We start from the raw sequence: 13,696 nt of genomic DNA, 5'->3' as shown, positions 1-13,696 counted from the left end.
CACAGATAAAGTAGTTCAGGCATGTTTTGAGAGCATTACAGTCCAAATCAAATCACTTTTATTGTCACATCATCAGCAGCACGTTTGCTATGATGAGTGGAAAGCTCAGGTGCTGCTCCAGACTGTACAAAATACAGATAGTGCAAATAAAATGACAGTGCAAAATACAGATAGTGCAAATAAAATGACAGTGCAAAATACAGATAGTGCAAATAAAATGACAGTGCAAAATACAGACAGTGCAAATAAAATGACAGTGCAAAATACAGACAGTACAAATACAATAGCATACTAAAAAAACAAAAAACAAAAAAAAAACAGGACAATGTAAAATTGACAGCGATATGTACAATAAATATGCCGTATCATACGGTGAAGGATTTGACTTGTGTTAATGCAAGGAGCCGGTGTGATGAACAAAGAGCAGGAGTCAGAGATACAGTTTATTGAAGACAATAGTTTACAGTTTGATCAGCAGAAAACAGCTTCAACACACTCCATGGGGTTCGCAGGCCGCTCTGCGTACAGTCTCAATTTCACAGAAATGATAGAAGAGCAGCACACATGTGGTCAGTGACCAAATCAGATCATCAGGAATTCATACTTCCATTGTTTTCTGACATGATGCTGTTTTCCGCTTCTGCTTTCCACATTGTGCACTTCCTCCTGCGAGTGTCACAGTCAGAGCTGCATGCAAATGAGGGCCGGCTGAAGCCTCCCCATTGGCCCATTAGCTCTAGATTGACAGCTTCCTTCTCCAGCCAATCAGGCGAGGAGAAAAGCTGACGTCACTCTAATGACGGCCGATACGCACAGGCGAGGACAGAGAAGTGTATAATAATTACCAATCGCTCTTAAATAACAACCTGCAGTGATCACACAACAGTGACAGAGAAGAAGAAAGAGGAGAGACTAAAACTAAACATAAAGCAAAAAATCACCTTAATTAACCCATAACCCAACCATAACCCAACCCTAACCAAAACCTAACCCAACCATAACCCTAACAAACATCCTAACCATAACCTAACCCTAAAAACAAAAAATCAGGTGTTTAGAGGGAACTGGGAAAGAAAGAAAGAAAGAAAGAAAGAAAACAGAAAGCAAGAGGTGAGGTCTGTCCTCATTAGTAAAGATGATTACTCTTCTATGTTGTGTATGTCTAACCCTAAACCCTAACCCTGACTGATTATCCTTCATTAATGAACACGTTTAACTATCAAACCTTTAACTATCACTAACTTCCTCCAATATTTACTGATGTTTCATCAATGAGGACCAAAGATTTTCTCCCAACAAGCACAGGATTTCCAGCACATAATCTAAAGAACACAAGCAGAAATAAGCTAAACATCATCAATAATAAGCTGATTAATATCAATAAACATCTATTAAAGTCCTACACTAAACTACACTTGTGTCCGTAACTAATCTCTAAATGTCCCAGTCTTGACTAAAGCGCTGTTATTTAGCAAACCCTGCTGTTCAAAATGTCTCCATTAAACCCCTTCAGCTACTGGTTTATGTTAAAGCTCATTTGCAGAAATCCAGCGCTCGCTTGGAGAACAAGTGAGGAGAAGAAGAAAGCAGAAAGGTGTGAGCAGCAGCACTAGAAATAATCCTCATCAGATCTGACAAATCCACAGCTGGGCTAAAATCTGTCTGTGGCAGGAGCTCTAATATCTAGCGTATCGGCCCATATAATCCTGCCCCGTCAGCGCCATCTACACCACCCTATCCTATCTGTTAAAGAGAAAACGCCTTCAAAACCGGCCCACGACGCCCCTGTTATATGCGCTTATCTCACTTAAACCTGCCTAAAGTCCCGTTAGAGCTACGAGCACTGTCTAAACCAGGCTTCCTGTCTTTATAAAGTATTGACGCACTACAGTAATGATATGCAGACTTTATCTTTCACTATTACTCCTACAGCTAGAGAAATAAAGCACACCAGTATGCTAATAAATCCAGCAGTTTGATTGATTCATCTGTGACTATTTCCCTTAATATGACTATTTACTCTACAGTCGGTGCTAACCCAGTTCATATAAAACACGACGTCCTGTCTAAACGTCAATCAACCTGCTTTCCTTATTTCAACGATTAATGCTGTCCTGCCGCAGACACATTCTGCCCCAGCTGAGGATTAGCGCTAACACTCAATCTCCGGCGTCGCCTGTGCGCATCGGCCGCCATTAGACTGACATCAGCTTCCTTCCTCACCTGATTGGCTGGAGGAGGAGCTGTAGGTCTAGAGCTGGTGGACCAATAGGGATGCTTCAACCGGCCCTCATTTACATGCGGCTCTGACTACAACCCTCGCAGGAGGAAGTGCAGCATTTGGGAAGCAGAAGCGGAAAACAACAAATGACAAACATCAAACATGGAAGAATGAAACCGTTTCCTGCTGCTGATGGCCTCTACGTCATGCTGAACCACTTGTGCTCCAAAATCTCCTCTAAAACAGGTCCAGTTTCAGGACGGAAACCGATCACCCACTTAAACAGATCCCGGCAATCTGTGGAAATATTAAAGAGAGAACATGTTAGTCATGGATGCTCTTGAGGATGATACAACACAGATTTATTCAGTGTTTTGGTGAAATTCTTGATTCTGATTGGCTGGAATGAAATCATTAAATCCAGTTTCAGTCAGTCATAATCAGTTCTAGATGAATGCGCCACAGGCAAACATTAGCCTTAACCTTAGCAACTCGGTGACCATCGCTGAAGCTTTCATTGGATGTGTGCTTTATCTGGAGCCAACGGGGATCAACCAAGTCGCAAATACGGTCAGAAATGGATGAGGTAGCTGACACATGTTACTATGAGCTATAATATCAAATACATGACAGAGTCAGAGATTCAGTCAAATCTGCTGCAATAGTACTTTAACTTGTCTTAAGCCCCTTTCACACAGTAATACCAGTAAATATCCAGAAAAGTACCAGAATGACTTTGCCGGTAAATAAAAAAAAACATTGATGAAAACATATGAAAACATATGGAGGAACACTTTTGTATGTTGAGATGTACAGTGGGGATCCAAAGTTTGGGCACCCCAGGTAAAAATGTGCATTAATGTGCATAAAGAAGCCAAGGAAAGATGGATAAATATCCGAAAGGCATCAACTTACAGATTAGACACTCTTTTAATATGTCAAAAAAAAGTTAGCTTTAATTTCCATCATTTAAACTTTCAAAATAACAGAAAACAAAAAAATGGCGTCTGCAAAAGTTTGGGCACCCTGCAGAGGTAATATCTTGTATTGCCCCTTTTGGAAAGTATCACAGCTTGTTGATGTTTTTTTGTAGCCAGCCAAGAGTCCTTCAATTCTTGTTTTAGGTATCTTTGCCCATTCTTCCTTACAAAAGTCTTCAAGTTCTTTGAGAATTCTGGGCTGTCTGTCACGCACTGGTCTTTTAAGGTCTATCCATAGATTTTCAATAATGTTGAGGTCAGGAGATTGTGAAGGCCATGGCAAAACCTTCAGTTTACACTTCTTGATGTAATCCACTGTGATTTTTGAGATGTGTTTAGAATCATTATCCATTTTAGGACCCATCCTCTCTTTAACTTCAGCTTTTTCACAGATGGCATCAAGTTACTATCCAAAATTTGCTAAAATTTATTGAATCCATTTCTCCTTCTACTCGTGAAACCCCAAAGCATGATTGATCCACTTCCATGCTTAACAGTTGGACAGAGGTTCTTTTTATAAATTCTGTGCCCTTTCTTCTCCAAACTTACCTTTGCTTATTCCAGTCAAAAAGTTATATTTTAACCTCATCGGTCCACAGAACTTGTTTCCAAAATGCATCAGGCTTGTCTATATGTTCATTTGCAAAGTTCAAATGCTGTTTTTTGTGGTGAGGACGTAGAAGAGGTTTTCTTCTGATGACTCTTCCATGAAGACCATATTTGTACAAGTATCTCTTTATAGTGGAAAAGTGTACCACAGTTCCAGTGTCTGCTTGATTTTCTGGAGGGATTGTGCAGTGAAACATGGGTTTTGACTTGCTTTTCTCACAATCCTCAAACTGTTCTGTCTGATATTTTTCTTGGTCTTCCAGATCTTGCTTTAATTTTAGCTGTTCCTGATGATTGCCATTTCTTAATTACATTCCGAACAGATGATATTGGCATCTGAATCTGATCTTGCAATCTTCTTATAGCCTTTCCTGCTTTGTGAGTGTCAACTATTTTCAGTTTCAGATTTCTAGACAACTGCTTGGAAGAACCCATGGTGCTGATTGTTGGGGTAAATTTAGTCTGAAGTATGAGTCTGGGCATTTAAAATCTTTGAGATTGACATCACCTGGTCTTTTCAGTCGATGACTGAAAACAATCCATGACACTGTCAGGTCTCAGCTTTCCAAAAGGGGCAGTACAAGATATTAACTCTGCAGGGTGCCCAAACTTTTGCAGACGCCATTTTTTTGTTTTCTGTTATTTAGAAAGTGTAAATAATGGATATTAAAGCTAACTTTTTTGACAAATTAAAAGAGTTTCTAATCTGTAATTTGATGCCTTTTGGATATTTTTCCATCTTTCCTTGGCTTCTTTATGCACATTAATACAAATTTGTACATGGGGTGCCCAAACTTTAGATCCCCACTGTACATAATATGTGTGCTGGCGCTCACCAGCTGCTTTACGTGCACACATCACGCAACTGAAGCAGAGCTTGAAGGTAAACAAACAGCGGCTAATATAAGCATTTTATCAATAATTATTTACTTGACAATAAGGACTGCCCAATGGCCTGGAACCAGCCTGCGAGACGCTCGGGCCAGTGAACAGAATGGTTACTGGCCGATCAAGCCAGTGCTGCCTTGTCATAAAAGTTTGGCTGTGACCGTCTGTCAAGTGCATGCAAGTACAATCTTAGGGTGCTTTCACACATAAACGTTTGTTACGGAATCTGTCTCGTTTCCCCCGTTTGTGCGGTTTGTTTGGCATAAGTGAATCCAGCAATCGCACTCGGAACCGCGCCTAATCAATCGGTCCAAGATTGCCTGAATGAGGTGTTCTCTGCTCGATTGAGTGAATCGACTGTAGTGAGAAAACAAAGCTATCCAACAAGCTAACGAACCACGCTATATCACTGTGTCTTATGATTGTGTAATAGCCATACATTCGGTTTAACAAAGAAAAGAATGATGAGCTGGATGAGATGTCATTCCTACCGGCAAATGTGCGTTTCATGTCTAATATGAAAGTAAAAGCATGCTGAAATATTACCGAGAGCAGTTTATCCAGTAGGAAAAGTTACCATCTGATAAATTTTCCATATTTTAATCTTATAAAATGTTGTATTAGGCCTGTTGTGTTGTTCATTTCCACATTGACAGCTCGAAAGAAAGATCAACACTGATCTACCTCATGATCTGATGCAGTCTCGGTTCATCTTTTATCTCTCTCTATAATTTAAGCCTATAATGCAGAATTCTAGTCAACGTTTCTTTAATAGATTGATTAATTCAATAGATAGATAGATTTTTTTTGGCAATAAAACTGATTCTGATGTCACTCGATATTAAAGTGAGAGCATTCACTGAGAGCTTCTGTCACTGTGTAGTGTTGTTTTCTCACCTGCTGACAAACTGGGGTGACATCGTGGACGTCCATATCTGGAGAAACAGCGATATCCATTGACCATATGTGACAGCACTCGTACAACATCACTGACATAAGAATGGATAGCACAAAAAAGATATGTGAAGTGTTCCCCCTCCTTTTTACGGTATCTCGTTACTCCTGAAAAAGAGAGATTTTCATGTTAGTAATTCACAATATGTTTGCCCTCCTGACATCAGCATACATAGACAGGAGGTTACAGATGAAGGGTCAGTTCACCCAAAAATGTCATTCTGTTATTAATAACTCAGCCTCATGTCGTCCTAAACCCCTGAGACCTTCATTCAGCTTCTGAACACAAATGAAGATGTTTTAGAAGAAACGCGAGAGCTCTCTGACCATATATGCCTTCAGTGGTTCAACTGGAAATCATGACTTTATTGAACAGTTTCTTGTCCTCAGTGTCAGTATATTGCGCACTCAGAAGAGCTCTGTGCAGTGGCGTACACCGCTGATGACCTCCTCTAATTTGAAGAAAGCACAGGCGCATCCAAGATGATACATCAGCAGTGCAACTGAGAGCAACATGCGTGAAAGCCTCAGAGCTGTCCTGAACGTGCGCAATATACTGACACTGAGGGTGAGAACCTGTTCACTAAAGTCTTTATTTAAAAGTGTTTAAATAAAGAGTCTGATAATGCTCTGATTGATCCACTGAAGGCATATGGCCTGTTTTGAGGATGCTTTAGGGTACTTTTATAGACCCTTGCTGTCTATAGAGCTCTCAGATTTCATCTAAAATATCTTCATTTGTGTTCAGGGGTCTCAGGGGTTCAGGACGACATGAGAGTTATTCATTACTAAAACTATCTTCATTTTTGTGTGAACTTTCCCTTTAATAAGCAGCACTAAAAAGCCAACTCACCCAGATAGGGGGATCTCCAGTAGTTTTTTGGAATACAAAAACTGTAGCCAAAATCAATCAGCTTGAGCTGCAGGGTCTTTGGATTGACCAGGATGTTTTCTAGATGTATGTCATCATGGTGTATGCCATGTTCAAGGCAGCGCTGTGCAGCAATAATGAGCTGCATGATCAGCTGCCGGGCAACACTCTCGCTCAAGCGGCCATTGTTCTTCCTGATGAACTTCCCCAAGGTTATGTACGAGGACGCGTACTCCATGACCAGGTAGTGTTTCCTTCCCTCCACGGCGTACTCGTACAGCTCTATGACGTGCGGGCAGAGCGGAGGTTCCTTGAGAAACATCATATGACGTGCTTCTGGGATCACATATATAGTAGATGTATTTGTCCACTAGAGAAAAAACAAGTCAGGAAAAGGTTAGATGTGAATGTCTCATATATAAATGACATTGTAATGTGTCAATAGCTGTGTTTCCATCCAAAGATGCAGATTAAATGTGCAAAACTGGCAGATCATATAAAAGAATAAAGCAGCGTTTCCATCAATGAGTCAAAGAGAACTAAATCATCACTGAATTATAAACTGGCGGCAAATATCAGTCAGAGAAATGAGTTTCGCCTCAGAAGACCAAGACTAAACACAATGAGCGCGGTGAATGCGGTGGCAGATGCTCAAGACAGTTCTGGAGGAAATAATAATAGAAGATGAAGAATACTGAAGCACTGTGATGACAGACTGACGGAGGACTGAGGCTAGAGATGGGTGCCAGAACTCTGTACTTTATTGGTATCGGTGCTAAATTATAAAAGACCGAAGTATAGGAAAAACTCTGACGTTAACGGTTCTGCTATCGGTTCTGGAGAATTATTGCTGAATAAACATTACTAACAGTAGAATAATTAACTGACCAACCTTTTCTAATTTGCGAAATTAGTCTGCACAGTAGGAAATCTGACATTAGGAAAGCTCATGTTTCTGCTTAATAGTACAACGGCGAGTGCGTCAAGTATAAAAGCCTTCGCAGTTCTCGGCTGTGCACGCCCGTTCAGTAGAGGCTCGCGCTGAGCGCACACACATAGCTCGCAACACAGACTCGGGCGCACACACAGCTCGTAAGCTTGCGGAGTGGCGGAGAGAACCTAACGGGTTGTATTTCCTGAGTGGACAGCGACAATGCCCATCGCAACAAACACAACAAGTTGTTTACTTGTATGAGCAGAAACGCAAGCTTAGTGAAAGCATCGTTCAACGGAATCCTAAATGTGCATGAAACAGGTGGATGGAAACAGAGCTATGTTCACATATGAACTCAAACTCAAGACTACATGTGCCCCTGGACCACTACACCAGTCTTTTGTCATGCGGGTTTATTTTAAGGAAAAACTCTCAATTCTGACTTTAATTAAAGATTTAGTTTCAGTATATGTTTGTGCATTTCCTATTGATGTGGTATTATTATCATATGTAGTTTACATGGAAATGTGCGGGACTTAGTTGAAGTTATTCACTTTAAAGCTGATTTTCTCAATACTCAGATGTTTTTCACCTTCCAGATGGTCAAACAGCCGCATCTCCATCAAATATTGTACTAACAAAGCAAACATTATTGACAAGCTTCTTTATTGATCTTTCAGACGATTCACAAATATCAATTTCAGACATTATGACTGGTGTTGTGCTCCACAGTTCATCTACTAAAGCTGATAACCCCCAATATTAGAAATGTCCAGAAACTCTTTAATATTCAGTCAAAACAGGATTTCTGGAAATGACTAAACACGTCCAGATTCAGTCTTTTCCATAAAGCGTGTTGTTTACACTTGCACCCTTCAATACAAAACATGAAAACATGACTAAACATGGAGTTCATCACTTCTCTTCAGATATTTTCAGTAGAGTATGCAAACTTACCATCGGGTACCGCGTTCCCAGAAGCTTTTTAGTCACAATTTTTATGGCAACCTGCAAAGAAAGCATAAAGTCAAAACTTATTCAACCAGAGAGATGTCTGATCACACACACACACACACACACAAAGGAAAATTGAATGTTACCTTCTGGCCGTCAGATTTCCGTGTAGCCAGATAGACAGTGCCATGGTATCCCTCTCCCAGCTTCTTCCCAAGCACATATCTGTCAAGTAAAGATCCTGGAGAAAAACACATCACATTTATGACATTTGCTCACTCCTGTGACTCTTCTGCTCAATCTAATCGAGAGAAAATTCTGTGAAACTCTGAAAAATAATACAAAACGCTGCAGATTAGACAGAAAACATTACGGCAGAAGACGAACCTGAGCTGCTGTCTTCAGCTGAGCTGCTGTCTTTAGCTGAGCTGCTGTTTTCAGCTGAGCTGCTGTCTTTAGCTGAGCTGCTGTCTTTAGCTGAGCTGCTGTCTTCAGCTGAGCTGCTGTCTTTAGCTGACCTGCTGTCTTTAGCTGAGCTGCTGTCTTCAGCTGAGCTGCTGTCTTTAGCTGACCTGCTGTCTTCTGCTGAGCTTCTGTCTTCTGCTGCAGTTTTGCTGCTGCCGCCATGTTGGATCTCTGATGTTTTCACTCGTTTTGCAGCAACTGTGTCCTGATCCAGACATCCAGCCTTCCTCTTCAGTGCTCTTGGAGCTTCTGTGGATTCCAGTCAACAATGCATTATTAATGATCAGTTCTTTCATTAATTGGCATTTATTGTATTTGGGAGTCTGTTCAAATGGCAGCAGTGCTACTAGTTTCCAGATGTTTTGTCATGAAGCTCTACTGAGAAATACTTTGCACAATACTGCATCTTTCACAGGTTTAAAGGCACATTATGTGAGACTTTTATAATTAAAAATCTCCAAAATCTACTAGAGGAGTGATTCATGAATGATCTCGCAGTGCATCATGGGATAGTGTAGTGTCCACTGGATGCACACTTGAGAATCTCTCCAGTAGTATTAGGTCATCCGGGTACTTCTCACATGCTGTTTGTCAAATACTGTGAGGTCCATACTACTCAGCTCACATACTGTCTTAATGTACTATTTAGTATGGAATTGTGTGATTTTAGACACAGCCAGTGTGTGTGTTCATGCTAATGACGTCACACATCTTCTATTTCTGCTCTGTTTGTATAGCGAGGTTTTAATATGTTTGTGTTTTATTTGACAGCACAGAGCAGCAACTGTAGAAGAGTGACGGGACACTGACCTGAGCGGCTGTTCTCATCGCTGGACGTCTCTGCAGCTTTGATGCGTTTCCGCAGAGCGTATGGTTTGACTCCATCAGAATCACTCTGCAAATCATCATCCGCTTTCCTCTTCACTCCTCTTCCTCCTGATGTGGATTACAGTCAATAATGAATTATTAATAATCGATTATTTCAATATTGGCATTTATTTTACTCTGGGATGTAACAAATGGCAGCAGTGCTCCAGTTTTCCAGTCATTAAGAGTGGACTGACCTGAGCTGGACGCCTCTGTGTCGGCGTCTACACTTGTGTTCTCCAGCTCAGCAACTTTGATGCGTTTCCGGTGGGCAGATGGTTTACCTCCACCAGAAACACTCTGAAAAGCATCATCTGCTTTCCGCTTCTCTCCTCTTCCTCCTGATGTGGATGACAACACAATGAACAATACACTCCTAATCTAAACAATCACTTATTTTTTATGCCAGTAATGAAGCTTTTTCACGTTTGTTTTCAACTCTGAAAACTGGACTGACACAGTTTCAATTTACTACAACTTCTATGTTAAGCTGCTTTGACACAATCTACATTGTAGAAAATAGTTTGGACTGTGGGGGAACCCATGCCAACATGGGGAGAACATGCAAACTCCACACAGAAACACCAACTGACCCAGCCGAGGTTCAAACCAGCGACCTTCTATCTGTGAGGAGAACATGCTACCCACAGCACCACCGAGTCGCCCTATTTGAATGATTTTTTGGCACAAATAAAAGTGGATAATTTTCACACATACCGTGTATTTCTGCCATTGCTTTAGCAGCTAACTGATTAAAATACTTTGCAGCTTGCCTCTGTATTATGAATTTTAAGTGATGAAACTGTAGAAAAGTGTGATTCTGTAACGGGAGACTGACCTGAGCTGCTGTTCTCATCGCTGGACGTCTCAGCAGCTCTGATGCGTTTCCGCAGTGCATAAGGTTTACCTTCACCAAAAACACTGTGAAAATCATCATCCGCTTTCCTCTTCACTCCTCTTCCTCCTGATGTGGATTACAGTCAATAATGAATTATTAATAATCGATTATTTCAATATTGGCATTTATTTTACTCTGGGATTTAACGAATGGCAGCAGTGCTCCAGTTTTCCAGTATTTCTCCAGTCATAAAGAGTGGACTGACCTGAGCTGGACGCCTCTGTGTCGGCGTCCACTCTTGTGTTCTCCAGCTCAGCAACTTTGATGCGTTTCCGCAGTGCATAAGGTTTACCTTCACCTAAAACACTGTGAAAATCATCATCCGCTTTCCTCTTCACTCCTCTTCCTCCTGATGTGGATTACAGTCAATAATGAATTATTAATAATCGATTATTTCAATATTGGCATTTATTTTACTCTGGGATTTAACGAATGGCAGCAGTGCTCCAGTTTTCCAGTATTTCTCCAGTCATTAAGAGTGGACTGACCTGAGCTGGACGCCTCTGTGTCGGCGTCCACTCTTGTGTTCTCCAGCTCAGCAACTTTGATGCGTTTCCGCAGTGCATAAGGTTTACCTTCACCTAAAACACTGTGAAAATCATCATCCGCTTTCCTCTTCACTCCTCTTCCTCCTAATGTGGATGACAACACAATGAACAATACACTCTTCAAAATATAAAGATTGAGAAAATCTCCTTTAAAGTGGCCGAATTAAGTTCAAATCAACATCTGAGTTCTGACATGTTTACAGTAGAAAGTGTTGAACTTGATGGAGCATGATCATAATATAATATTGTATTGATTTTGGCCATAATAGATAAATCAATCACTTTGATCCAGACACTGTATTGTTGCCTAGTGGCCAAACTCTCCGCATGCTCACTGGATTTAGCAGCTAACTGAGTGAAACACTTTGCACCCTGCTTCATGTTTCAGAATCTTCAGTGGTGATAAATGTATGGTGCTGAAGCTGTACAAGTGTTGATGGAGACACACCTGAGCTGGTTTTCTCTTGATAGCTGCTCATCTCTGTGTCTCTTGTGTTCTCCAGTTCTGTAACTCTGATGCGTTTCCGCAGAGCGTATGGTTTGCCTTCACCTAAAATACTGTGAAAATCATCATCCGCTTTCCTCTTCTCTCCTCTTCCTCCTACTGTGGATTAAAACACAACGAACAATAAACTCTTAATCTCAATCTTGATTTTTATTGTCAATATTTCATAAAAAAATCCTAACATTGAGAAAAAATCACCCTTTAAATAGTCAAATTAAGCTCTTAGCGGTGCAGATTATAAATATCAAACACTCAGATTTACAGCAGCAAGTTTGTAAATAATTTCATGCTTCTGTCATATTTCAGGCCCGTAGCCAGAGTGTGGGGGGAGGGGATAGTACAGAATTTGTCCTATACATAACCTCATTTGTCCTATTTTGGCTGCTACACCATCATAAATTGTGAAAATAACCTGTTGAAAAAAGCCGAATCATCTGTTGACGTCACATCAGTGTGACTTCAGCTAATCAGTATGCAAACTAATATTTTTCATGAGTCAAACATCCTCATCCAGCAAGACAACATACAATATGACAAAAGTGAAGTCATCTTTCACTACAAGTAGCCCAACGTTTATTCTGAATCTTGGACCTTAATCTTGAAGAAAAAAAAAACACTATGAAGGTTTTGAAGCCAAAAGCGGCCCATGTTCAAGGTAATATTAATACTAATTGGGCTATTTTTGTTATCCATAAACTTTCAAAAAGTGAAGCTCTGCATTATTAATATTATTATGTTTTAGAAGGACAAATTCCGACTGAGGAAAGTTTAATGTGCTTGCCAGTTTATTTTCTCATTAAATGACAATAGACCACAATTTTTTTCATTTAAAACTTTAACTCTTTTTTTTAAATTATATATGATATCCTCTTAAGGGCCAAGATGATTTTTACATGCATTTTTATTTTCTATTTGCTATTTGGGCTTATTGGAACCTAATTAGAATAAAAATCTAAGTATCATCTTTTGATATGATGTACTTTTAGAGAAACATGATGTCCATATATGTGGACTCGTGGTCTGAACTTACTTAAAACCCTTTCCTGAATGTTTTTGAATGCATATATAACATAGCAACATGACTACCAGAGAGTAAAAACAAAATTTTTCCCACATTTCTGAAAGTTCAGAATAGGGTTTGGGACATTTCATATGCTGAAAACAATTGCAGGATGACAATGTATGTCTGTAACAAAATATAAAACATTCAAAGTATTTTAAATAGCCACTTAAGAGCTTAAATGTGCCGTCCACGTATGTGGACACTCCAGCCCCAGGAGGTTATAATAATTTGTATTTTTAAAATAAGTGTTTTTTCATATTTCTTAATTCTTTATATTTAGCAAACAGTTTTTTTTTTGTTATCTTAAAGTGCTATTATGATGACCATCCATCAAGCTAATCCAGCTAAAAGCAGTGCTTAAAATATCACATTTTTTTAGAAAAAGAAGCCCCGTTTCCCCCAGGCTGGCTACAGGCCTGTATATCATTATATATTCGTTAGGAAGAGTTTGACTCTGAATCAAGTAAGAGTTAGTAGGTTATCTGCATTTTACTCTGGTGTTTATTGTATTAAATAGACTGATGTTGTTCACTAAAACACTGAATCTGCATTTATATTCACTATGCTCTGAAAACACCTCTGTGTACCGTCAGGTTATCGAGTTATGATCGCCATATTTCGGCTAAACAGCAGCGCCGGGATAACAGACACCTGAACGTACACACAAACGGGTTAAAGTGACCGTCAGACGGGCTCACGGCAGTGTATGATTGTATTTATTAATCCAAAATAAGTACACAAGTTATTTTACAGTGTAAAAGTAGAGTTTTAGTATCATAATTTGACATATAAAACAGGCAAATACGAAACACATGTGTTCTTAGTGTCTGGACTTACCCGTCAAAGTCTTACAACTTTCCATTTCCGCTAGAATCTTGAAAGGTCTTGTAGACATCTTCTGAAATCGCTCAACTGTTTTGCTCGATGTGTTTATCGACC

At 39.9% G+C, this 13,696-nt stretch overlaps 1 protein-coding gene and 1 long non-coding RNA gene across 3 annotated transcripts in view; one reads left to right on the top strand and one right to left on the bottom strand.

Annotated features, from left to right (window-relative positions):
* LOC141378096 (uncharacterized) overlaps window positions 1-10,515 on the top strand; it is a 13,161-nt gene extending 2,646 nt beyond the window's left edge. For both annotated transcript variants that reach the window (XR_012391785.1, XR_012391784.1), the window contains one exon: window positions 9,648-10,515. This is a non-coding gene — a long non-coding RNA (uncharacterized lncRNA). The remainder of the gene's footprint in view (window positions 1-9,647) is intronic.
* LOC137487941 (uncharacterized) lies at window positions 431-13,696 on the bottom strand. Its single transcript, XM_068214180.2, has 13 exons — window positions 13,595-13,696; window positions 11,638-11,793; window positions 11,130-11,273; window positions 10,847-10,990; window positions 10,582-10,707; window positions 9,941-10,084; window positions 9,687-9,812; window positions 8,799-9,125; window positions 8,558-8,652; window positions 8,415-8,465; window positions 6,506-6,893; window positions 5,596-5,760; window positions 431-2,518 (listed from the first exon to the last, which is right to left on the bottom strand). Exons 1-13 carry the CDS (start codon window positions 13,650-13,652, stop codon window positions 2,421-2,423), a joined length of 2,022 nt encoding a protein of 673 aa, XP_068070281.2. The 5' UTR covers window positions 13,653-13,696; the 3' UTR covers window positions 431-2,420.

This window comes from Danio rerio, chromosome 16, assembly GCF_049306965.1.
Source record: "Danio rerio strain Tuebingen ecotype United States chromosome 16, GRCz12tu, whole genome shotgun sequence".
Lineage (NCBI taxonomy): Eukaryota > Metazoa > Chordata > Actinopteri > Cypriniformes > Danionidae > Danio > Danio rerio.
Note: the sequence above shows the minus strand (reverse complement) of the source record. Positions and strands in the feature narration are given on the sequence as shown.

What these genes read in the sequence shown, in the direction of transcription:
- LOC137487941 (XM_068214180.2), bottom strand. Translation starts at nt 13,652, where the DNA reads ATGTCTACAAGACCTTTCAAGATTCTAGCGGAAATGGAAAGTTGTAAG. An exon ending in AAGTTGTAAGACTTTGACGG is followed by an intron (nt 11,794 to 13,594) that starts GTAAGTCCAGAC and finishes TTTAATCCACAG; the next exon opens with TAGGAGGAAGAGGAGAGAAG. An exon ending in TCAAGAGAAAACCAGCTCAG is followed by an intron (nt 11,274 to 11,637) that starts GTGTGTCTCCAT and finishes CATCCACATTAG; the next exon opens with GAGGAAGAGGAGTGAAGAGG.